The 26841-nt window shown below is 46.1% G+C and overlaps 1 protein-coding gene across 1 annotated transcript; it reads left to right on the forward strand.

Moving 5' to 3' along the window:
* Nucleotides 1-1447: 1447 nt before the first annotated feature.
* Nucleotides 1448-26841, forward strand: VGLL1 (vestigial like family member 1). The gene is made up of 5 exons (XM_001490312.5): nucleotides 1448-1578; nucleotides 6203-6421; nucleotides 17788-18207; nucleotides 19997-20056; nucleotides 25563-26841. The coding sequence occupies exons 2-5, from the start codon at nucleotides 6220-6222 to the stop codon at nucleotides 25604-25606; spliced, it is 726 nt and encodes a 241-aa protein (XP_001490362.3). The 5' UTR covers nucleotides 1448-1578; nucleotides 6203-6219; the 3' UTR covers nucleotides 25607-26841.

A 26841-nucleotide genomic window follows, 5' to 3' on the forward strand; every position in this document is an offset into this window, starting at 1 on the left:
TGCTAAGAGATCAAAACAGAGAACAAGGGAACAGCTAGGCGATGTAGGGCCTTGCAGCCATGAGGCTGGAAGAGACTCCAGTAGAAGCTTTAAACAAGGAGTGACTGGATTCTATGCATGTTGTAAAATGACCCCTGTGGCTATCTTGGGGTGAATGGATTAGAAAAGGATAAGGGTAGAAGTAAGGAGTCCAGTTAGGAGGTTGCGGCGGGTGGTCCCAGGGAGAAATGATGGGAGCCTGGGAGAGGTGGTAAGAAAGGACAGATTGAAATGGGTTTTGAAGGGAGAGCCTTCAGGATTTGTTCTTCCAGACCCTCCAGTGGGTTTCCTTCTCACTTAGACAAAAAGTCAAAAGCCTTAGCGTGACCAACGCTCCCTTTGTGATCTGGCCCCTGTCTCCTCTCACTCCCTCCTCTCCAGCCACACTGGCCTCCTCGCCCTTCTGTGATCAAGCCTGATCCCACCTTTTGCATTTGATATTCCCTGAGATATCAGGAAAGCAGGTATCAACATGGCTTTTTCCCTCAGGGTTCTGCTCATATGTCACCTTATCAGAAAATCCTTTCTTGGCCACCCTATATAAATTTGCACCTCACCCCTGCACTCCCTATTCCCCTTCCCTGCTTAATTTTCCCGATTAATTTCTCTTTGTAGTACTCATCGCCATCTGACATTATACATGTAACGTCCATATGTACATGTACCCACGAACACATAACGTGTGTGTGTATTTGTTCCGTGAAGGCAGAGATTTGGTCTGTTTTCTTTGCTATAGAACAGAACTCCCAGAATAGCACCTAGCACGTAGTAGATGTTTAATAAATATTTGTTAAATTAATATTGTTGAAATAGAGGATGAGAGGAGTGAAGAGTGGCTCCAGAGTTTGGGGCCCAAATGATCGCGCCACTTCCTAAGGTGATATTCAAGATTTTTCAAAACGAGGATTGGGACTTCCCTGCTCCGAACCTCCAGCTGGAGTCCCTAAACTGCTTTGTCTATTGCGGATTCAGAGAAGTCCTCACTCCCTCTGGGGCCCACGGAAGCCCGTGACAAGTCCACAATCCTAGGGGTCTGGGCTCCTCTTCTCTTCCCACACGGGCAGAGGGAGAAAGTAGTGATGAGCCAAGCTGGCTCTTTCAGTTCCTGGGACTGAAAGTTACATCGGCTTGATCCGAGCCCCACAACTGATGGTTTAGACCTTATTGACTCTGCGTGTGGTTTCCGGGCAAACAATTGGCAGCCTACTTTAAGAGACAATATTGCTAAGTGCTTTTTTTTAATGCAAAAAGAAAGAAATAAAAAAGAGCTACCTATTTTCCTCATTCCTGCAGGTGCCCAACCCGATTGACTTGTTGGAGTGCATTTTCTGCATTCTTAATAGATAGCTAGCAGGAAATGCCTTGTATAGCCCCAGCTAGAGGGGTAGAAAGTAGTGAGGGGAGGGTACAAAATCCCCAGCCCCTGCTTCCGCAAGCACTGAGCGGCTTTAAAGCGGGCCAGGCAGCTGTGGGCGTCAAGACGCATCTTTGCTCAGCCACAGCATCTTGCTCCGCCTCAGCCGATAGTCAGGAATTAAGGTAGGCAAAGCTGGGGACTTTTGGAGGGGAGCAGGGATGGAAATTCAACTGGGAAGGAATCAGGGCGGAGGTGGGTGAGCATCGCATGCTTTGCACAGTGAGATACAATCTGGTACCTTTGGGGGCTTTCTTCCAAGTGATCATTCTAACAACCTCTGTGACTCCCCACTCCAACCCCGGAGTGCTGGGTACCATTTTGCGGAAGGGTGGTAAGCGTGTCCGTGCAGGCAGACTGTGGTAGAGTTGAGCCCAAACTGCTGGTATTAGATTCAGTGTTAAAATATTTGTGCAGAAGATTGGGCAATATTTCAAGGTCTGCCTGGAGCAGTTGCTGTCTTTATATTTTGTGCATTGGGGAAATTGCAAGCTACTGTGTACTTTTGTAATTATGCTCTTCTAACTGCACAGCTGGCAAAGCTTGGCCTTGGGGTTTTGTCTGCAAGAGGCTTTTACTACAAGCCAGGCGCTGATACGGAAACATCTTTTCCGGGGAAGTCCCACCCTTTTTTCCGCCTTACTTCCAGCTTTGCAGCATCCCCTTCTCCTAAGCCAGACCCACGCCACCAATTCACACACGAATAAGGAGACCCTTCACGGAGGGCTCGTTTGACGACGCAACTGCTCAAGTTTCTCCAGAGGTTCAGTGAGATGCAGTTCTGCAAAGGATTGAGCCAAATAACAGTTCTCAGAATTGTAATATCTCTCAAACACCGATCCTCTCCATTGAGGTCTGAGCGCAGCCCAGAGAGTTGCTTGTGAGCTGGATCCAGAGAAGGAACCCATGGTTTTCCTTTTGAATGCGTGTCCGGGTGTTTAGGGTGGAGGAGAGGGGCAGAGGTAGTGCTTGTGGTTTCTTCGCAATCCCCGGTTGCCTATTTCTGAGCCTTCCGAGGTGGTGGGACTGAGACGTTGCTCTGACTTTCTCTATTTCTATCCTTCCCTGGCTGTGGCCCGCTGGCCTGTGGTTTATATGGTCTCCACCCAAGGAGAGTAGGAGTGTGCTTCCCGGCGCTGGTGTCCAGGGTCCCGCCAGCTGCTTCGCTCGTGGCTTCAGAGAGATTTAGCGAAGACAGACTGCAAGCTGTGCCAAACCTGAGCCTAGAGCAGTGGCTACCGGCAATTCCGAGAGTAAAAGGGCGAGTCCTACAAAGGTGCTACGCGGCCCTTGCAGGCAGAGGCCTCAAGGAGAAGCCCCAAGGGAGTGCGCGGCTGTTGTGCCTGCATTCCCTGAAGGAAACCAGGTGGCTGGCTTAGGGTCCTGGCTTGAGGTCCCCTAGAGATTAGGGGCCAAGACCTCGCATTTGATAGAAGGGGAGACTGAAACCCATAGGAGGGAAGGGACTCTTAGTCCTCCCAGGTAGACAGTAGGGGACCGTGGGAAAAGGAAAGATATTGAAGCCAGAGAAACCTGGGTTCAAATCCCAGTTCTGCCACCACTTAGCAGTGTGGCGTGGGCAGTTTATTTCACCTTCTCTAAGTCCCAATTTGCTCATCTATCAAGTGGGGATAAAACCTACTTTGAGGGCTGTAAATGTTGGAGAAAGTATATATACAGTTTCTGGCACTGAGGAGGTATTCCATAAACTATAGCTTTAGAAAAAGTGCTGTTTCCATCTTTTGGCTTTTTTTTTTTGAGGAAGATTAGCCCTGAGCTAACATCTGCCGCCAGTCCTCCTCTTTTTCCCGAGGAAGACTGGCCCTGAGCTAACATCGTGCCCATCTTCCTCTACTTTATATGTGGGACGCCTATCACAGCATGGCTTGCCAAGCGGTGCCGTGTCCGCACCCGGGATCTGAACCAGCGAACCCTGGGCCGCAGAAGCGGAATGTGTGCCCTTAACCGCTGCACCACCGGGCCGGCCCTGTTCCCGTTCCCAAGTTTACCATTACTTTATAATTCATACCACCTTGGCTTTATTTTTTTTTCGCTTTTTTTGAAATATATTTGACGTATAATGTTGCGTAAATTTAAGGTGTACAAGATGTTAATTTGATAAATTTACATATTGTAATATGATTGCCCTGTAGCAATAATTAGCCCCTCTATCACGTTACATAATTATCACTTCTTTTTAGTAGTCAGATAAGTTCTAGTCTCTTAGCAAGTTTGGTGACTATAATACAGTATTTTTGTTTATAGTCACAGTATTGTGCATTAGACCTCTAGGGCTTATTTACTACTCGTTGTGAGTTTGTACCCTTACACATCTGACCTGTCCCCCTACCCCCGTCCTTTGGCAACCCTCATTTTACACTCTGTTTTTACAAGTTTGGCTTTTTTAGGTTCCACATATAAGTGATATCATACAGTGCTTGTCTTTCTCTATCTGACTTATTCATAATGTGCTCAAGGATAACACCTTTGATTTCTAGGACTCCGAGTATCTAAATATATCATGTGCTTTTTCACTGAGGAATAATTTACCTGCAGTGAAACGCACAGATCTTAAGTGTACAATTTGATGAGTTTTGACAAATGTATCCATCCGCAAATATCCTTCACCTTCGTCAAGATGTAGGACGCTTCCAGCACCTCTGAGAGTTCCCTCATGCTGCTTCCCAGTTTCCACGCCACCGCAACCACTGTTCTGACTTCTGTCGCCATAGATTATTTGTGCCTGTTCCGTGTAAGCGGAACCATACAACATGTGGGCTTTTGTGTCTGGCTTTTTTCACTCAACATAATGTTGTTGTGGTTCAGCCGTGCCGTTGCGTGGATTGGTAGTTTGCTCCCTTTTATTGCTTAATATGATTCCATTGTATGAAAGTGTTGCAGCTAGTTTATTTATTCTCCTGGTGATAAACATTTGGGTCGCCTCCACTTTTTGGCTACTATGAATAAAGCCTCTAGGAATATTCATTTTTGTGCGGATATATGTTTACGTTTCTCTTGGCTATATGTCCCTAGCAGTGGGATTGCTAGGTCATATGGTAAATGTATGTTTAACTTTATAAGAAACTGCCAAATGGTTTGTCCAAGTGGTTGTTCACATGTTTTTCGAGATAAAGATACAATCGACTCATTTTTCGGGTAGCGCCTGGTTATGCTTAGCATGGCTCTCACCCAGGAGAAGCAGATTAATGTGGTCTATTGAAGGCGTCTGTAGACAGCCTAATCCAGTTGTGAATGGGGCTAGAATGATTCTGAAAGGAGAACTTTTAGAAAGGGTCCCCTGCTCGCTGCCAGATTCCTTCCCTAATGTCCCCATCATAATCTGTTGACACTTCTAGCAGAACCGTGAAAGAACAGGCTGCAGAAGTCATATACTTAAATCTCCTCATTTCACCCAAGAGGAATCTGAAGCCCAGAGAGGCTTTGTGGTTTCCCCAAAGTCACAGCTGAGAAAACCCCAGGCCCTCTGACTCCTAATTGGTGTGATTTCCATGCATTGTACTTTCTCTGCGTGAAATGGCATTCAATTATTCAGCCATTGTTTACTGAATACCTACATTGTGCTAGGTGCTGGGGATAAAGAAATGAATGAGAAATGGCTCCCATCCTCAAGAATCCCATAGACTAGAGAGGGAGACACGCTATTAAACTCGAATCTTTCTTACTATATTCACAAGGATAAATAGATTAAAGATATTCTTTAGACAGTGCATGGCTGGTCAGATTGGGTAGCCAAAGGTAAAGAAGCATCCAAACAGGCTACTTCTCTAGTAATGAAAGGCCATAGCATTGAGTGCCCAGTGTATGCCAGGTCCTGGCCTGGGTGCAGAAGGACAGGCTGTGCCCTCGAGGAGCTCACAGGTAGGCTACAACGATGGGGGCCAAGTTTAAGGCAATTCAGCCAACAGCTATTGAATATCTACTCTATTGCAGGCACTGTTCTCAGTGCGGAGGCGATGGTGGTGACCAGAGCTGACGATCTAAATCTTTCAGGTGCTTTTCATCCACGTGCCACAATATATTGATGTAAAAAATGTTTTGTTTCTCAGATATGCATTTGGTTCAGAATCTGTCTGGAGGCCTTAGGACTTACTTGTGTTGTTTGTAATTGTTAGTCTGTAAGATGGGGTGGGGGTGGATGCAGGACACCATCACACGTAGATTACAGCATCAGGAGGAGTGGGAGAATTTGTTGTGTTTTATTCTCTTGCATGGAAGTGGTCAAGATGGAAAGCAATGCTTATTATGAAAACCAAAATTGTCAAGACCCGCTGCATTGCTTTACTCAGGCTCCCCAGGGGGCCCATGCCTTTGTCCAGGGGATTCTATAAGTAGTAATGGGAGGAGGAAGGCACTTCCCTAAGAAGGTAGGTTACTCCGCTATTTGGGCTCAATGTCCTTTTTTTAATTTTCTCATTTCGTGATGCTCTCCTAGTCTTGTTTCTAGAAGAATTCTCGTTTGTAAGAGAGGGTCCCTTCAGCGCTTCCTAGAGCTCTGTCCCGTTTCCTGAACACTCATCAGACAAGGCTCCTCCGCTGGTCCTGAGGCCAGCACAGCGTGGTTGTTGAGCTTCTTACAACTGCTCAGGAGCTCAGTGGCTTCCTGGGGCACCAGGGAGAACCTGTATTCGATAGGAGTAAACTGCTTGCCCCCAAGGATGCCGCTATCCAACCTATAGCCAAGCCACTGGGAAAAAATAATGCCAGTAACATTTTGTGTTTGATCCGCAGCTGCCACCTGTGTCACCATGGAGGAAACGGGGAAGACTGCTGTCCAGACGCAGAGGCCTGTAAAGACTGAGTGGAACTCCCGGTGTGTCCTTTTCACCTATTTCCAAGGAGACATCAGCAGCGTCGTGGATGAACACTTCTCCAGAGCTCTGAGCAACGTCAGGAGCCCCCAGGGACCGAGCCTCCCGAGCCAGAGTGAAGATGTGATCCTGAGGAATGGTGAGCATGCTGGGAGGGACGGGGCTGGAATTCTCTATCAAGTCTATCACTGAAAGACCAGTTCTCTGATGCCCTTGATGCACTTAGACATGTGTATATTTGCTGAAGGGAAGTCATACTGTCTGGTGGGAAGCCGCACCCCTTTCTTAGAAGTTGAATGTGAAAATGGACACTGTTTAATCAAATTAGTTTACCTCTCAATCGTGTTAAAGGCTGGGTTCATTGCTCAGTACACAATGAGAATAACACAACTGTTTGCTATTATCACTATTATCAGTCTTGTTATTAATTGTTATTATTACTACTGTTACTACAACTATTGGCCTGACAGGGCAGGAGCACCAAAGGATTCATGATAAGAGAAAGCATGTCCCATGTAGGTACACCCAGCCTCCTTTCAACTAATCGTGGATGGTCTGGTGAGCGGGCTAGGGTCAGAGGGAGGGAGGTGGAGGTCTCGCCACATCCCTCTCTCCATCCTTAACAGCATCACGGCTGTCTATTGCACACACTATTTGGTAATTTTGTTAAAATAAGCATTCTTTCAGCTCAAAACAGTTATTTCAAGAGAGCTATGTCAAAATGTGCTCATCAAAATATCCAGGTTTGGAGAAAGCCGTAAAAATTAAGCTGGCAGGGACGGCAGGATGACTTTCGTGGACCCTAGACAGCTTTGCCCTCAAAGGCACCTTCCTCCATATGTGCCTTATGAAAAAGGACATTTTGTGACTGCATTGGTATAAAAACAAATCTAATCCAGGCTGGATTCATTTTTATGTATTCATTATCATTATTCATTGTTTTCTTCTTGATTTTCAAAGAAGTTCAAACATTTTCCTGGGATCCTGAAAGTATTCATGGGCCCTAGAAAAATATTCATCAGGCCCTGGTGCCTGCTGTGCCTCATGGAGACGTCACCCTGCCAGCTGGACGTGCATTGATAGGGCTCCTCATCGCGTCTTTGAAATGTGCAAACAGACCAGAGTCTGGTGGATTTTAGAGTTCCTTATTGTTGCCAGGCACACACATTGAAAGTCTTGCTCTCATCGGAGGATGCGTATGCCTGTGCAAAACAGCCAAGTGGGGCCTCTGCCAGGTGGGGAAAGAGCTTACCTGTTTTCAGACACCATCGCTCCGTCTTTGCCTTTTGGGTCTAGAAGGGGGTTGGTGTGTGTCTGATGCACTTACCTTTGCAGAGTTTACTTCTCTCCTAGAAGTTACTTTTCTGGTCAGGAGATGTGACTTTTCTCAGAGACTCTTGTGGGTTAAGTAAACATGTGGAAGAGGGTGTGGTAGCAGCAGATACTAAAGAAAATGGTGTAGAACTGGTTGTTAAAATGGGCACAAGGAGCTGAGTGGAGAGTGGGGAGGTGGTGTCCAAGGCCGTGCTGAGTATTTCAGAGCAGGAGCAGGAATGACTGTGATTTTGAGTCATTCGGGGAATTTACATGTGGTAAGAGCTGATAAATGTGTTAGAGGGGTTCAGAGGATCTAACTGGGTCCCCAGAAGCGTCAAAACTCCAGTCTCTTTGTGCACGGACAAATCTGCCGACTTTGGCTGTTTGACTCTTTGATTTAGTTCTGCCTTCATTGGCTTGGCTTCATTACGATCACTCCCTTGTAAGTACCATCAGTCCATAGTCCCTCACTTCCTCTATCCGCTTGCCTGGCAAAACCAACTCTCAGCATATTGCCCCGTTTCTCTGCTTCATTTTGCAGCAAGACTCAAAAGTGGTGTCCATGCGTGCTCTGTCCTCTTCCTCTCCTCTCCTGCCCTCTAGAATCCACTCCAGTCAGGCTTTCATCCCCATCACTCCCTGAAACCACTCTTGCCAAGGTCAGCCAGTGACCTCCGCTTTCCAAGTCCAGTGCTCCTTCTCTCTGTCCTCGTCTTAGTTGACCCATCAGTAACATTTGCTGCAGCTGATTGCTCCCTCCTCTCGGAGATACCTCCTTTCCTTGGACTCCATAGCATCGCACTCTCTTGGTTTTCCTCCTCCATCCCTGGTTACTGCTCCTTCGCGGTCTCCTTTGCTGGATGTCCTCCTCTCTCCAACTTCTAAACATTTGAGGGCCCCAGGACTCAGGTCTGGATCTCTCTACACGCTCTCCCTAGGGGATCTCTTCCGGTCTCTTGGTCTTAAATGCCATCTATATGATGATCAATTCCAAATGTATATCTTCAGCCTAGACTGGATTTCAGACCTATCTATCCAGCTGTCTACCTGATACCTTCACTTCACAAATCTAACAGGAATCTCAATCAAAACAGGTCCCAAGCAGAGCTCTTAATCTCCCCATCAACCTGCTCTGGGCACAGTCTCCTCCATCTCAATAAATGGCAGCTGCATCCTTCCAATTACTTGGAGTCAGATTTAACTCTTCTTTTTCTCTCGTACCCCACATCCAATCCTTTGGGAAATTCTGTAAGTTCTACCTTCAAAATATATCCAAGATCTGACCACTTCTCCCCACCTCTGCTGCCATCACCTTGGTCTGAGAAGCCATCATCTCCTCCGGATTTTTGCAGTAGCCTCCTAATGGGTCTTCTTGCTTCCACCCTTGCTCCCTTTCAGGCTATTCTCAAGATAGCAGGTAGAATGATACCATTAAAATGAAAGTCATATAATATCACTCTTCCGTTCAACACCATCCAATAGCTTCTCATCTCACCTGGAATCAAATTCAAAGTCTTTAATGGGGACCCCCTCATCCGGGCCCCTGTTATCCTTCTGATCTCATATCCTACTACTTCCCGCTTTACTCAATCCAGTCTAGCCTCCTTGTTATTTGTAGAACATGCCACATACAATCCTGCCTCAGGCCCTTGGCACCTCCTCTTCCATCTCCCTGAAATGCTCTTTCCCCAGATAACTGCATGACTTCCCCTTTCTTCATTCAAATCTCCCTCCGAATGTTACCTCTCCAGCCAGGCTTTCTCTGAATGATCTATTTTTTTTTTTTTAAGATTTTATTTTTTCCTTTTTCTCCCCAAAGCCCCCCGGTACCTAGTTGTGTATTCTTCGTTGTGGGTTCCTCTAGTTGTGGCATGTGGGACGCTGCCTCAGTGTGGTCTGACGAGCAGTGCCATGTCCGCGCCCAGGATTCGAACCGACGAAACACTGGGCCGCCTGCAGCGGAGCGCGCGAACATAACCGCTCGGCCACGGGGCCAGCCCCTCTGAATGATCTATTTAAAAAAATAGAAGCCCCTACCCTGTCACCCTCTGTCTTCTTACTTCATTTTATTTTCTTCTTAACATTTGTCACCACTGGGCATATTATATATTTACAAGTTTCTTTCCTGTTTCCTCCTACCCTCCAGACTCTGAATTCCATGGCAGCAGGGACTCAGTCTGTTAACTGTTGCTTTCCAAGTATCTAGCCCAACGCCTGACACATGGAAGGCGCTCAGTAAATATTGCTTGAATGAATGCACTTGTGATTTGGATCACGGGGTATTGATGCCTGCCACAGATGGAGGCACGTAGAAAGGGAGTACGTGTGGTGTGTGGCTTTAGAACCAGGTAGGCTGAGGCCAGGCCAGCTCCACCATTTATTAACAGTGCAATCTCAGGGCACATCACTTCATTGCTCTGTGCCTCAGTTTCCTCATCTCTAAACCTGAGTATCATTTAACTATAGGAGGAGTCAATGAGATGATGCTTGTTGAGTGGCACATAGCAAGTGCCATGTAGGTGTTGGTTATTTTTGTGGTGGTGGTGTGAAAGCTCAACATGTGTTTTGTTTTGTTTTGTTTTAAAGATTGGCACCTGAGCTAACAACTGTTGTCACTCTTCTTTTTTTTTTTAAAATTGCTTTTTCTCCCCAAATCCCCCCAGTACATAGTTGTATATTTTAGTTGTGGGTCCTTCTAGTTGTGGCATGTGGGACACCGCCTCTGCATGGCCTGATGAGCGGTGTGATGTCTGCACCCAGGATCCGAACTGGCAAAACCCTGGGCCACTGAAGTGGAGCACACGAACTTAACCACTGGGCCACGGGGCCGGCCCCCTCAACATGGGTTTTTGAATAGCTAGAGTGGACAGGAAGGCCTGCATTCAAAACATTAGGATCACAGAGCAGTGGCACCCTCCTGTAAGACTTTAGGTTTTCCAGGGGCTTCTGCTGTGTGGCAGCTGTGCCGTTTCCTATGCTTGCTCACTTCACTCTGTATTCTGTAGAGCCCCTGCCCACTAAGGGAACTTCAACATGGCCTTGTTTCTTGCCCAAGTCAGCCTTCCTAAGCCAAACAGAGAGGCGGCTTTCTTCTCCACCTACCTTCTTGGTTGTTCCATTTTCCCTGTGAGAGTCTCACAGATCCCTTGGCTGTGAAGATGTTATCTCCCTCACAGGCAAACGTTTGTCTGGCTGATTGAGCAAATGGAGGAGAAAGCCTGTCTTCCTCAAGGCCCCTCTTATCATGGTTAGGAGTCAAGTTTCTCATCAGTTCTCCTGCCGCAGGGGAGGGCCCCAGGAAAGGAGACCAGTCCCCAAGCAGCTCTTACTGGAGGTGCTATGAGATACATGTAGCTTCAAAAATGATGATGGCAAGCCCATAAAGTGGCCTTTGATTACTGCCCGTTAGCATCCTCTCAGCCACTGCGGGCCAGCCCCAGGCCGCCCAGCCCCAGCTGAGGCCTGCCCAGGAGAACAGGCTCCCATTCACAGGCTCCGATCTCCGACTTGCCCACATTCTAAGGGCGCTCTGTCAAGCCAAATATGCAAAGCGCAAACACAGAGACCCATGTGGCTAGGAAATGCCATCGAATTTCCTGGCTGCTTCTCCCAAATCAAAGTTGTTTTTTTATTTACTTACGTAGAATTTATTCTGGCTGTACTTCAGAAAAGAAAACATAAGCTGAAAGTATCTTTGAATTATCTCCCTTTTAAAGGACACTGGGGATTTCAGAGCGGGTAACTGGAAGCTTCAGCAGTTACCATTTCTGGGGGCGGGGCACAGTCCTGGTGCACAGCCCGCTCCATGTTCTTCCTGCTCCAGCCCTGAGCCCAGCCCCAGGCCTGGCCGCTGAGAGAAGGTGAGAGGGCGTATACCTGAGCACCCAGAGGCCTTTCACAGCCAGGTCCATCTCCTTCTCTCTCCCTTCTGCCACAATCCCCCACGGAGGGGAAGAAATGCTCAGTTTCTTTTCCTTTTCTTTTTTGCTGGGGAAGATTAGCCCTGAGCTAACATCCATGCCCATCTTGCTCCAATTTATGTGTGGGATGCCTGCCAAAGCATGGCTTGATAAGTGGTGTAGGTCCACACCCGAGATCCGAACTGGTGAACCCCAGGCTGCCGAAGCAGAACACATGAGATTAACCGCTATGCCACCAGGCTGGCCCCTCAGTTTCTTACTTAGTGTGAATATCTATATGAGATATAGTCATGCTGGTTGTTTATGGCCCTTGTGAACACTGACAACTTCGTGTCTTCCTTTCCGGTAAGGAGGAGGAATCTGCACCAACATGCAGTGAGCTCCCACAGAACGCCAGACACCATGCTACAATTACTGCATTCACTTCAGTCTTCAAGATCCACTGTGATTTACAAAGGCCCAAGATGGGCAAACTCTGGTTACAGTGTTAGAAGACAGGAGAGTGGTTACCTTTGAGGGTGCTAGTGGCTGGAAGGGGGCATGAGGGGGGCTTCTAGGGTGGCAGTCGTGTTCTCTTCTTTGGGTGCGCATTACCCAGGTTGTGAAAAGTCCCCCAGCTGCACACTTAGACTCGGGCAGTTTCCTGCATGCGTGCTGTGCTCCACAGAAGCACTTTACAATGGATATTAATACCCTCACTTGACACAGCAGGGAGGGCAAAGGAGGAGACGGGTCACACAGCCAGTGAGTGACAGAGATTGAGACCCAGGTCAGTCAGACTCCAGAGTCAGTGTCTTGACTATCCCATTGTCCTGCCTTTGTGGACCCTGACAACACCCCAGCAAGAGGGTTAATGCCCATAAGGACCATCACTAATAATGTTTATAATGGCTAACATTTACTGAGCACTTCCTGTTTGCCAGGCCCTTTGCTAGGGGCTGTCACATGGATTATCTCATTGAGGCCTCACGCCAACCTATGCATTAACTCTCACCATTCCCAGTTTCCTGGTAGGGAAACTGAGGCTCAGAGAGTCAAGTGACTTATCCAAGATCTCACAGCTAGTAAAGGGCAGCTATTCACAACCAGATCCGTTTGATTCCAGATACTGAGCTCTTAGCCACTTTCAAAATACTAGCACATGTTCTGTATTTCATCTCCATTTTCAGTTGGGAAAAGGAACCTGGATAGTCAGTAAAAGACTAGGTGCCCCAGGGAGGTGGCTGTGAAGGAGGAGGTGGGACTGAGCAGGCCACCCCGGTGCCCTGGAATAGGACTGTCTCCTGCAAGCTGTCCCTCTGTCTCTGGTGTTATATTGACCTCAGCTAATACAAAGAATATCCTCTTTGTTTCTGCGGTCAATGAATGAAAGACAAGTGCCACCAGCCAAGAAGGCAGAGAGAGGAGAGTCAACGTGTGTAGATTGGGCAGGCCAAAGTTTGGACTTTCACGGTATAAGATGGGACTGTATGTTCAGAGGGTTCTCAGTTTGAGCCTCGTGGTAAAGCAGGATTTATATCAAAGGCAGAGACAGATGGGAGAGAGAAGGAAAGAAGAACGGATGGATGGAAGGAAATTGGGCGATTATGGACCGGTCTTTCACAACTGACTCAGATTCACCAAGTCAAGTGGTTTCTTCAGTTTTTACTTTAAAACTATTTCTAATCACAAAAATAATGTGTTAATTTTTGAAAATTTAGAAGACACACTTAAGCGTTCAGAACACAAACCCGCTTGTGCATCTGTGCACACATACTAAGTTTTACAACATAACATCGTTTTGCACGGAATGAGTTATAACTTGTTTTTTTAATTGACAATAAGTCATATATATCTCTCTATGCCATTACATGTTCTACTACAATATCATTTTAATGGCTCAAGTATCCTTTTTATAGATGTACCAAATCAATTAAAATTCTTAGACATTTAGGTTGTTGCCAATCTTTCAGCATATTATAAATATCACTTTGAGTATCCTTGTAGCTAAATTTTTGCATGCATCATTGATCATATCCTTAAAATAAATTGCTATAAGTGGAATGATTGGATCAAAGGGTATGCACAAATTTTAGGGTTTTGATATATACTGACAAATTGCCCCCCAGAAATATCACACCCATCTGCCACCTCTCCAACCCCAGAAGTGTGTGAAAGTGCCCAGCTCACCGCAGCCTTTGCAATATTGGGGAGGCACAGCCGGTAAGAGCTTGAGGTTTGGAATCAGAATCGAACAGCTCTACCGCTTGCTAACTGTGTGGCCTTAGGCAAGTTACTTTAACCACTCTGAGTCTATTTTCTCATCTGGGTTGCTGTGAGGATCACATGAGATCATGCATGCACAGCGCTAAGCAAAGCGCCTGGCCCATAGTAAGTGCTCAATAAACCAAAGCTGTTCTAGCTTTACAGTTGTTCCTGCCCACCTCTGATGTATTACCCCTGGGAAGGGACATACACTGAGCATAAGCTCCTGAAATATCTACTCCATCCTCCACAGCTGCCCTGAAGTGCTGCTGCTACTGCGGGCCTTGGCTCAGTCCTTTCCTCCCCTCCCCACCCTCTGGCGCGAGGTGATGAGGGCAGGGAGGATCCTCAGGCCTCATACTTGACCACTGTGCTTTTTCCTAGGTTGACTACCTGGAGGGTTGCAAATCAGGAAAAAAATGTGAATGTCATTTTTTTCTGTGTGAATGTCAGCCCAAACTGGGTTTATAAACCAAAATAATGATCAGCAATAGCTGTCCCTTATTGACTGCCTTTTATATACCAGGCACTGTGCTAAGCCCTTTTACATAGATTGTCCCATCCAGTCTCACAACAGTCCCGAGAGGCTCCGAGGTGAGAGTGGATGTGCTCAGTGTCCCACAGCTGGGAATTGGCAGACCTGGGATTGGGCTCCAAGCCTGTGTGACTTCAAAGTCTGTGCTCTCAGCTGCTTTGCATGCTGCTCTCCTCAAAATAGATTTAGTGGGGAGGGTGTGTGTCTGTGCACGTTTGAGTGTGTATTTATTTGAGAGTGTGTACATGTTTGTGAGTGTACATGCGTGTACGTGTGTTTGTGTACAAGCATGTGTGTGCACATGGGCACGCATGCATGTGTGTGTGCATTCATTAGAATAATATTTGGTCAGGGCCTACTATGTGCCAGGCATTGTGCAAGTTCCTGAGGGTATGATGGTGAGCAGAAGACATGATCTCAGTCCTCTCACAGCTCACTGGCTAGTGGGAAGACAAATGATAGTGAGTGAGTGACTGACTGACTGAATGAATGAAGAAATTACAGCTTAGGGGTACTGGTATGGAGGAAATAAACTGGGTATAGTCACAGAAAGCAGCAGGATGACGAACTTTAGATGGAGGTTCAGGGAGAGCCTTTCTGAGGGCATGACATTTAAGTTTGTGTGTCCAGAAACCAGTCTGGAATAGGGAGGCAGGGCCACCATGCAAGGATAGAGTGGAGAGAAGGTCCTCTGGGGTGGAAGCAAACTCTTCAGTGCCTGGAGATGCTTTCGAGAGGATTCTGGGGCTCTCAGAAGTGTAAATGGTTGGGTGTGGGTTGTGTCTCTGCCTATGCTTAGGAGGCAGGGGAACGGCCTGCCAGTTTCACCCTAAAAGGGCAGAGTGGGAAATGGGGACTAGCACTCTGAACAGGACGTGGTCTTAGGACCAGGGTCTTCGGGAATTCTAGAGGCACGGATGGGACTAACAGGCAGGGTCCAGATGCTCAGAGTTGGAGTATATGGGATGGAAGCCTGTTGTATTGCTACTGAAAGAAAAATCCAGCCTGCCCCAAGGGTCCCAGAATCAAAGCGTTCTTTGCGTGCTGTCCATTCATTAATGTCGTTAGGAGATTGAGAAGGCAGCTGAATCTTCCCTCAGGCTCGCACTTTCATCTCCAGAGGTAACTAAGAGGAGGAACTTGGGTGAGAAGATGTCTTCAGGGCCACTTCTAGCAGTAGCAGCAGCAGCCTTGAGCCAGTCCGGGCTGTGATTTGGGATATCTTCCCTGGTTCACAGGGTAGTGGGCACGGTTGCTGGAGCTCTTGGCCCTGGAAGCCCACCAAAATTCAGGGTCTCCACTCCACGGGACACCAACACCCAAGCCTGCTCTGGCAAGGTGGCTTTCCCCAGGCCACCCGGAGCCCATTATTGAGTTGTTGTGAATTCTGGATTGGGACACTCTGTGACCCCCCACATGCTCCCATCCAAACTACTCTGGCGCACTCAGTGACCAAATGGGACCTTGGACTGTAGCACACCACCGACTCCCCTTAACATTTCAGAGTCAGAGTCAGAGAACTCTGGAAGGGGAGCAGTTAAAAGAAACATTCAAAACACTCTGGGGCCTTGTTTTCCACATTTCAAGCATTCAGCGCCTAGGCCATATGTATGAGATCTGTAAGGTCAGTTCAGATGGAAACTGCCCAGTTGTCAGAGGCTGCGCATTGTTTCTAAATGTGCTTAGGACATGCAGTACCCTCATTCAATATGAAGCATGGACAGTGATTATACTAAGTCAGCTTAATCACTTTGTTTGTGCTACACGGTGCTCTGAATTGCTACTGGCTTGCGGATATCAGTTTTCGAAAGTAGCATTCATCCCCAGGAATGAATCTTAATACATGTTTCTTTGCCCTTGGTTTCATCAAAAGAGGCCAACCATTGCCCGCCGCTTACTGGGAATGACGTGAAGTGTGGGGCAGAATGTCTGTGTTACGTAGGTTAGGGCTTATTTTGCACTTATCGTCTGTATTACGTAAAAGGCTGTGGTGGTGGGTGGGGGCACTCCAGTATCACTGTGCAGACCTCTCAGACGTTTTTCTCTTGTACAAAGTCCAGGCAAATTAAACATTCAGGAGAGCTGGGAGAGGCGCGGATAGAGGGGAAGGGACCAGACAGCCTCCCCAGCCCTCCAGTCTTCCTTTGTCTCCACTCCCACACCCCCTTCATTCTCTTGGATAGACCAGAGGCTCCAGGCTTTAAGCACCATCTGCCAGAGCTCCCACCCTCCTCCCTTCTTGCCTGAGTGGGTGTGGAGAATGGGGAAAATATCCATCCATGTCATGAGTTGTCCTAGACTTTCAGGAACTCAGATTTAGCCGCTATTATAGGCACAGATAGCATAGTGTCTATGAGACCAAAGGAGACTCCATCCCCATTAGCCAGTCTACAAGAACTTTGCAAGAAGAAACTGAGTCACCGCTTGACCTTGAGCGTTTTGCTTTTGCAGGAAGAGGTCCAAGCAACCACTTCCCTACCCATCACTGATCACTCCAGCTCAGATCTCTGTTTGGCTAATCTGCTTTGCTAACTTGGTCCAGTCTCTTATCATCCCTATGCCCCCGATCCCTCTTGAAAATAGAGTTTCAACCTCTAGACTTGTGTGAGTGATGGACACAGGCAAGCGTTAAACCCTTTATAAAGTTCTGTGGAGCCCTCCTATTCAGTGTATTCAAAACACCAGCTATAAAATAAAGCCGAACAACAGCAACAGCCAAACACAAATCACCCTTATCAAGCAATTCTACTTCTAGAAGTTTCTTTGAGGGGCTAATTGGACAAGGGTGCAAAGATGTATACTATACAAAGATGCTCATTGCAAGGTTGTTAATATAATTGAAAAGAATGGAAATAACTGAGCTGCCCACAAATACCATGTTTGTTAGTTATGTTACTGCCTTGTGATGGAATACCGTGGAACCATTTAAAAAGCCGATATTGGCTCTATTCATTGCTATGAGGATGTTCATGATATTTTAATGATGCAAAAACAGCCTTGAAAAGAATTTGTGATGTGAAAACAATGCATACATGAATAGAAACAAATCCTAGAAAGAAGTACACCTAAAGGTGGACTATGGTGATCTCCAGATATTATGATTAGAGTAACTTTAATTTTTTACCTTTTCTTCACATTAAAAAATATAGTATGAACTGGGGCCTGCCTGGTGGCATAGCGGTTAAGTTTGTGCACTCTGCTTCGGCAGCCCAGGGTTTGCCACACAGACCTACACACCACTCATCAAGCCATGCTGTGGTGGCATCCCACATACAAAATAGAGGAAGATTGGCACAGATGTTAGCTCAGGGCCAATCTTCCTCACCCCCCCCCAAAAAATACATACATATGTGTATTTCTTATAGATGTATATATATAAAAATATTTAAGTAAATGTATATATAGTATGTATTAACCAGAAAGAAATAAGCTACTTCCATTTTGAAAACAATAAACTCCTAACATGTCTTCTAAATCTTTCCTTCCCAGATAGTGACATGCCTCCAAATCAGTGGCGTTTCTCTCCTCAGTGGACAAAGCCAGAGCCAGAAGTATCTTTTGCAAATGGTGCTGCCAGCTGCAGCTTGAATGAGCCTGGTCCTGTGGCTATGGATCAGTACCCACTGTCCCTGACTGCGGGCTCCTCCTTTCAGCCTAGCGAGCTGTGGCAGTTCTCCTCCCTGGCCAGCCCCAGCTCCCCAGAGCCTGACTACTCTCATGCCTTCTCCACGGGGCAGCTGGTTCCAGAGCCCCAGCCTGAGGCGAAATATGAGCCCCTCCTAAGTCTCCTCCAGCAAGACAGATACTTCCCGCATCCTCAAGAATCTGCCATGTGGGAGGATTGCAACTCTTCCCAGATAGCCGGAAGCACGAGCTTGCTCTTCAACCTGCCTTCCACCTCAGCCCACTGTAAGGAAGTGCCTCCAGATACTTGGAGGATTGCCTCTGATTGGTTGTGGTTGAGAGTGAGTTGGCCTGAGATGGGATAACAAGACCAGTTGCTGTCACTCCAGACATGGGGATTTTGAGGGATGGAATGTTCTGCTTAAATGTTCCATATATCTTCACTAGGCTTCATTGACATTCACAGTTCAGTGACTAAGAGGTTACATAGATAGCCAGTCAGTTGGACTTGGCCTATAAAATTCATCTCAGTCTGTTGACTTGGACTTTCCTAGAAGAATGATGGGCTACTGCCTAAAATCGTAGGGTCCTGCATTCATCTCAGTGTGAGTCATCAAATAATCCATTTGTATAACAGAACTCTGACATACCTACAGGCTCAAACTCCATCCTCCAAACAGGTTGGCAACTTGCAATGATGCCTGCTAGGCTCCTGGGCAAAAACAAGGACAATCTATACCAACCATCTGCTCCACACATTAAAATTCAAAGCAATTGTAGATGCAGCTCCTGTTACTGCCTGGAGACCATCATGGTGCCTGGCTGTCTATGGCTAGCGCCTGCGCACTGAGCTCCTCCTGCTCAGTTTCCCTTGGGTTCCTGCTCCCTGACCACCACCCCTCCTCCTGAACTAAAACACCCTTAAGGCTCATTCATTTCTTCATTCACTTGCTCCCTCAACAAATATTTAATTAGTGCCTACTAGATGAAGTATACCCATCAAAAAATGACTCCCTTCTTTGTAAAAGGATGGGGAAGAATTGGCCTAAAGTATACCTTCACCAAAAGAGCAACCCACTCTGCTACTACAAGATTTGCCTTTCATATGAAATATTGGTAATAATATGTATATTTTATAGATTCACGTGGCCAAGTCTGCAACCTCTGGCATTCTGTACTCTGGATGAATCTTCTTTTACAGCTCCCTAGTCCATACATATCTGTGGTTCTAGTGTTCCATGCCTGAAAGAAATTACTAGAAGCTGCCTTTACTCTGAACTAAGTATATAATACACAAAGGGCCTGTTCAGCATAGTCAACCTAAGTCAGGCCCTGTGTTCCATCTCATGTTGAAAACAAATTTCCCATTAAAATACGACTCCGTCATTTCCAGAGCTTGATTAGTAATGTACTTAAAAAGAGTAAATCATAAAAATGTCATATTTGGGAAACCTATGAAAATTCCCACCCTGTACTCTTTTGCAAAAATCTGCTCCTACTTGATTCAGAGGGAAAATTAGGCCAACTGTGTTTGTGTATATGCCTGTGCATACACATAGCAGAGCCCTGTCTCAACAGTTGGTTAGAACACAGATGGCTCAAATCATCACCTCCCAAACATAACAACCCTATATAATTCAAATCCAATTCAGCAAAGATTTAGCAAGCGTCTACTATATGCCAAGCATGTCATGGCAAAACTATAATACAGGCATTATCCCATTCCCGAAACCTCTAGACACATTCTCAATTGTTGATCACTAAAGTCTCGACTGCTGCAAACTTCACACTCCAACTAATGTTGACATCAGTTGTATTAATTGGTGACTGATGGGCCAGGATCTGTTGAGGAAGTCAGTGACCCCTAATCAGGAACACTGCCCATAAGATGGGTGCAAGGCCCAAGGGGCCTTCAAAGCAGAAGCTTCTCTGTTTTTGTAGCATCTGATAAGAGAAAATATGCCAGGTGTCCATACGCTGAGGGGGAGGTGATTTGAGGCCAGGGGCTACTATTGGGCAGTTTCTAACCCAGTCCCAGAGATTTCATTTCCAACCATGTTTTCTTGTTTTCTAGGTAAGAAAATGTATTTGCCCTCAGATTGTGGATCTACCAGTACCAGCCTTGCATATGAGAGTAAGTATCTAGTTCTGCCTTTGATAGCGCGCCTCTGTACCCTGAGGACAAATCTGAGGAGAAGCTTGTTAGGATCTCCAGCAACTGAAAAGACCTTCATTTCTATTATTTAGTATTTTCATAGCTAGAATAGTCTTAGTCTCAAAGAGCCCACTCACTTGGTATCTTGTAAAATGTCTTGACCATTTTCTTATTTTGCTATAGAAGCAACACAATTGAGTTCATTATCTGAGCTGGATGTAACCAGCGTGACTGAGAAAAATGAACAAATTCATGAGGATTAGCTTGCTGTGTCCCAGGTGTTCAGTTTTCAGCCTAGAACATAGGGCCACCCCAGGACTCTGCAGTCAGGGAAAATGCCACCTGAGGCCAAAGCCCAGGGCTCTGAGCTCCACACTCAGTTTGAAAGTGGTATCAGTAGGAACTTCCAAATGAGGACAATCTGAGTGGAAAGACAGGATGTTCATGGCCTGGGATCAAACCCAGCCTCATTACTTACTAGCTTCAGGCACTTAGTCACATTTCTTAAACTCTCCATACCCTCAGTTGCCTCATTTGTAAAGTGAGGGTTAAAGTAGCGCCCACCTAATAGAGTTTCTGTGAGGATTAAATGAAATCGTGTACGTAAATGCGTAGAATTTATTCTCATGGAAATTAGCCACAGTAAACGTGGCACACAGTAAGCTGTCAGCAAGCGCCGTTTTGGAGGGCATCCTGTATGCCGCACACTGCTCTGTGCTGTGTCTCTGAGAGGAGCAAAAGGAAGAGCTGCCACCACAGCCCCCAGTCTCGGCACTTTACAGTCCGGCGTTCGGTGGGGTGAGGGCCATATATAGACCTTGCTAGTATGTCAGCTCCTTGAGGGCCGAGACTTTGAGAGGCGTACCACGCCATCCCCAGTGCCTGCAAGAGGGCCTGGCACAGAGGTCAACACATACTTGTTGAAAGAATGAGTGAGTGAATGCTAGAAAAAGTAAAAGAATATTGAAAAGGGAAATAATAAAAATACACCTGCCAATATAGTGCAAATTATTTTGTTGGAAGCCCTCATGTAAGACAAACAAACCATGAACCACGCTCAGTGATTAGTTGGCCACGCCAAAGCGAGGAGATAAATTTAGGGCTGGTCCAAGAGCCTTAGCATGGCTGGGTCAGCCTCCACATAAATCTCTGCCCAAGGGAATGAGTTCGGCTGGCCTTCTAATTAATGAAAGTCAAGATTATAAAGTCTCCTAGGTTAATAGTTTATACAATTTTTAATTGTAAGCCTTAGACTTACTGAAAACTTGGTGCTTTAAATTGTCCATACAGCAAAAATAACAGCCACAACATGTATGGGTGGCGACTATGGGCCAGACATCACACACACCATCCTGCTCACTCCCCACAGTGACCTCATGTACGTGTATGAGTGTATCTATCCTAGGGGCCTTACACAATAGGTATTCAGTAAATAGGGAGTGAATGAATGAATACATGTCCCCATTTTATAGATGAGGAGACTGAGTCTCAAACAGGTGAAAGGACTTGACTTAAGATCACACAGCAGCAAGTGTCAGAGGTGTTAGCTCTTTGCTCTCACAGTGTCATAAAATCGTCAAAATCAGGAATAACAATAAACATAAATCATCAAAAACAATGCGAACTTAAATCAAGAGTACAATAGTGAAAATTAGCAGTTGGTAAGATTGTTCCACTGTATATGGGTTCAACAGTCTATCTGCGGCCAGGACACTATTCTAGAATAAGGGGTGGGGGGGTGAGGAAGGCTTGGAAAGCATGCAAAGGAGCACTATTACCTTGGGAAAGGGCAAGGAGATGAGCTTTCCAATGCAGAAGGTAGTTGAGGGAGGTGGGTAATGGGTAGCTGGCTACGCCAACAGTCCCAAGTTGGCTATCTTGCCACTGTGGCTCTAGGCAGAGGGAGGCAGCAGGGCGTGGGGACTGGGAAAGGGGTAACTTCTTAGGGCTCCGAATAAAAGGACCAGGAGACCCAGCAAAGCCCCCATGCTCTTAAGCACGCCGCCAGTCTCCCAGTCTTGCCTGATGGGGAGAACCACAGGGGGAACTTGTGAAATGCACAGAATCTACACCCTCATCTCCTCGTTCGGTAGATTCAGCATGGGACTCAGTCGCCTATTTATATGTTTGATCCTTTATAAATTTGATATTAAGCTGATTTCAAAGTGAACTGGATGAAATTTTCGGTAGGAATTTCGGTAGTCCTGAAAGATTTCTTATGTGAGGCCCCAGATGAATACTTGTCAAAGGAAGAAGGTGGAGCCTCCTGCCTGGCCTAGTCCCCTCATGTGGGCTGTCATGCACTCATGAGCCAGACACCACTGGAGCAGAAGAACGTCAGTCAGAAGGGGTCAGAGAGACCGTTCTTGAGAGCCCCAAAAACTTTGGTGCCAAAATTTCTAGTGAATTTGATTTTTTTTTTTTTTGGTCTGTAGAAATAGACATTGGTTGTGCTTTGCGTCAATGTCTACAGATAATAACATTGATACTGCTATTTACCAGACACGGTGCTATAATACATACATAGATATATAATATTACATATATAATAATAGTAATTAAAACGTATCAAGTGTACAAACAGTGAAAATTAACAACTGGCAAGATTGCCATACATTATAATAGTGAACAAAACTGTATTGGTCCCTGCACTCATAGAGTTAATAGTCTAGTGGGGAAGGCGGACCACTCCCCCCAAAAAGGGGAAAACACAAAACATTTGTAAGTTATAATAAGTGCTATGAAGGAAACATACAAAGTGTTGAAATAGGGAAAGATGGGGGCCAACTTTGGATAAGGTGGTCAAAGGAGGCTTCTCTGAGGAAGTGATGTGTGAGCAGGGACCCAAAGGAAGTGGAGGAGCCAGCTTTAGGAAGAGCTGGGGTGGAGGTGCAGGGAGGTAGAGGAATCTGCCCCTGCAAAGACCCAGAAGTGTGTGAGGAATAGAAAAAAGATCAGGGTGGCCAGAACATAGTGAGAACAGGAGAGTGTGGCGCATGACTGGGCTGGAGAGGTAAGCAGGGGCCGAGTGACACAGGGTCTCATGAGTCATGTTGGGAGTTTGGATTTTATATTCTACGTGACTTGGTGAGTCATGGAAGGATTTTAAGTGTGATCCAATTTGCATTTAATAAAGTCACATAAGCTCTTATGGAGAGGATAGATTGGAGAAAGGCAAGAACGAAGACAAAGAGACGACTTAGGAGGCCAGAAGCATGAGAAGATAATAGCCTGGAGTAGGTGGCAACAGTGGAGACAGAAGTGGATGTATTTGAGATCTGTTTGGGAGGTTTGGCTCTTAGGATTTGCTAATGGTTTGGATGGGAGTGGTGAGAAAAAGGGAAGAATCCAGGTTAGCTCTTAGGTTTTCTGCTTGAGCAACTGGGTGGATAGTGGTACGTGTATCAAAATGAGGAAGACTATAGAACACAGCTCTGTTTTGGCCATGTGAAGTCTGAGGTGCTTGTATGACGTCCAAGTGGATACAGCTCTTACACGGTTGTATATGTGAGTATGGAGGTCAGAAGGGAAGTCTGGGTAAACTTTTGAGATTGATCAGTATGAAAATGACATTTAAAGCCATTGAATGATCGCCTAGGCAGAGCGTGTAGATAAGAGAAGAAAGAAGGGCAGAGGACAGAGTTCTGGAGTGTGCCGACATTTAGAGGTTGGGGACATGAGGAACCGGCAGAAGATACTGAGAAGGTGCAGTTTGAGTGGTGGGAGGAGACCCAGGAGAATATGGTGTCATAGAAACTAAAAGGAGAGTGTTTCAAAACAGAGAGGGAGTGATCAGCTATGTCAAAGGCTTCCAAGAGATCAAATAAGAGGACAGAGAACTTTCTATTGAATTTGGCATCAGGGAATTTGATAACCCTGTTAAGAGCAGTTTTCGTTATGTCCGATGTGGACAGAAGCTAGATTGGACTGGCTCGAAGAGTGAATGGGAGATGAGAAAGTGGAGACAGTGCGTACCAGCAGCTCCTTAGAGAAGTTTAGCATTGAGGGGGTGAATAGAAATGAGATAGTAGCTAAAGAGACTGCTGGGGTTGACTGGATCTTTTTTTTAAAAAAAGAAGGCCAATATTGGAGCCTATTTGTATGGTAATTGGAATGATCCAACAAAGATGAAGAGATCGATGATATAGGAGGATGAGGATAACTTCATGAGCGAAGTCATGGAGAAGACAGAAGGGACATGTGGAAGCACTGACATTTACTAGCAGGAGGGGACATTCTACCATTGAAAGTATACAAAAGGAGAATAAGGACACAGATGCAAATAGATTTGCAGGCTTTTTTGTGGGGGGGGCTCTAAAGAGTACTAATCAAATGATTTCTATTTTCTCAGTCAACTACGGGGCAAGATCATTAGCTGGGAGTGAGAATGTGGGATGTTGAAGAAAGTGGGAGAGTTTGAAAAACTCTTCTCGGGCATTGGGAAAGCAAGCCTGCTCATAGGCAAACCTAAGCAGGATTTCTGAGTGCTGATCTGAAGTCTGAGATCATGAATTTCAAATGGAAACAGCAGCTGCGACGTGTGATTTCCACCTGTGCTATTAGGTTAGTGTAATGCACAGAGAAGGCAAATGGTGAGGCTCCTCCAGAGCTGAGGTTTTGGCAAGGGAGCGTGATGGATGGAGAAAGAGGAAAAGAAGTGGAGGGTGTTTGCAAGTGAGTGATTATAACAGGGACCATGGTATCTAAGCTGCACAAAGAAGCAAATGGAGGCGGATGGAGGGTGACGGGTAGTGGAGGTTGATGGATTGGAGGATTAAGTCATGTAAAAATGCAGTAATAAGACTACTTAAGCCAATGGCATGGGAAGTGGTAGTTGGAGAGTGGATGTTTGAAATTGAGATGGCAAGAGTGCCACCTGTGTAGGTGATGACAAAGTCTAGCATGTGACCATGGCAATGGTTGGCCGAGGTAGAGTGAAGTAAAAGGTCATTAGAGATGAGGAGAATGATAAGAATCACGGAACGAGGCCGAATGATAACCCGTAGCTGCCGGCCATGCAGGCGCTGTTTTCATCCTCCTTCACACATGGGAAATCGATGTTTAGGGAGGTTGAGTCATTTTCCCAAAGTCAAGGTAAGTGCCAGAGTCAGTTTTCTCTGACTTCAAAGTCCTTGGTCTTACCCACTAAGCTGAGCTGCAGTGTGAGTTCACAATAATTCTACTCTATTATGTGTGAAGACGCTGCCTCTTTGAGAAAATAATAGCTACCATTTATTAAGCATGTCTGTTCCAGGCACTGTTCTAAGGGCTTTACAGCATTTTAAGTCGCTTAATCCTTACCAGAATCTTAAGAAGGTTGGTGTCATTAGTATGCCCATTTAACAGATGAGGAAAGTGGGGCTCAGATGGGCTAAGTGACTTGCCCAAGGTCACACAGCTAGGTAGTGGTGAGGTCAGGATTCAAACCTGGCTCATTTGACCCCAGAGCCAGCTTCTCCCTCATTATGCTTATCCTATTTTTCAGAAAGCCAGTCTCCAGAGAGAAGAAAAGATCTGTTCTTTTATTGAACATCGGTTTGAAGAAGAAAATTCCTTTTTCCAAACCTCATGATTTTTCTACTGTGAATCCAGAGGGTCTGGAGACATTACCGTCCTTTTTTCTCCCTGCCACTAAAGAACACTGAGTCAGGAGCAAGTTTCTGTACACTTCCTTGGCACCTTCTCTTCCTTGGCACCTATGTCCTTTGGCAGGGGCTTTCAAGTGAATCCTCAGCATATAAAATCGTTAAAATTGCTGTTTAGGAATGAGGAGCATAGAGATCCACCTGCTTGCTCCTGCCACCACCCCCTGCACCCACTGCCCTCCTACTTAGAAATCATAGCCCCCTCACCCTCCAGCAGCAGGGTCTTTCACACCAAGACTGACCGCGTGGCATTCTACGGGGTTGTCTGACTTTTCCTACTGAATAGAGATACTGGGAACAGCCTGAAGCTTTCTAACCTTAACCAGACTGTGGCTAACTTCACTCCTGCCTCTACCAAAGGAAAATAAAAGTGGAGTAGACAAGACCCTTTGAGAATGGGTTGAGGCCGGGCGTTCCCTGGAGCCTCAAAGTCTGGAAGGAAGCTAAAAACGTCTCAGGCTGGCCCTGCTAAATGAAATACTTTCACCTGGAACATTTGATTCCTCAATGCTAAAGAAGTGATTCCAAATGGAATCGCTGAGAAATCTGAGAACTAACTTATTGGAAGTTAGTTAGTTTGCAAACTGCCCCATCCCAAGTTGGGCCTAGAGTAAGTTCTGTCTCCAGAGCAATTCTTACATGCGATTCCTTGAGTTCCCGTCTGCCCTCCCTCTGAGGGTGAGGACTCTGGAATCTGATACCCCACAGGTGTTCCTCTGGCCCTTACAGCCTTCCACAGGGCCCACCTGGCTTCCAAACAGAGCATAACTTTTTCTTTAGTTGTTTCACTTTTAGCGACATCTGGGAAATATTAACTTTCTTTTTAGCACAAAGTTGGGGCCACCCATGTGGATACCCACAGCATTTTAGATAAATTGGAGGTGAAAGGCAAAGCTTGGTTCAAGATACAGCAGCAGGACTCCCTGCAGATTATTCCAGATAAAACGACAAGCTTCTCCAAACTCATTCATCTCTCCAATCTAGTAGACAGACTTGTGTCCAGCGTGAGCTCAGTACATACCCCGTGACAACCCCAGAAGCCCCTGCTGTCATTGTTCCCCACTTGCTCCTGTGTTACAGCTCAGAGGATGAATAATAAAACTCTACTTTTTTGGATTA

This window comes from Equus caballus, chromosome X (assembly GCF_041296265.1).
Source record: "Equus caballus isolate H_3958 breed thoroughbred chromosome X, TB-T2T, whole genome shotgun sequence".
In the NCBI taxonomy this organism is placed as follows: Eukaryota; Metazoa; Chordata; class Mammalia; order Perissodactyla; family Equidae; genus Equus; species Equus caballus.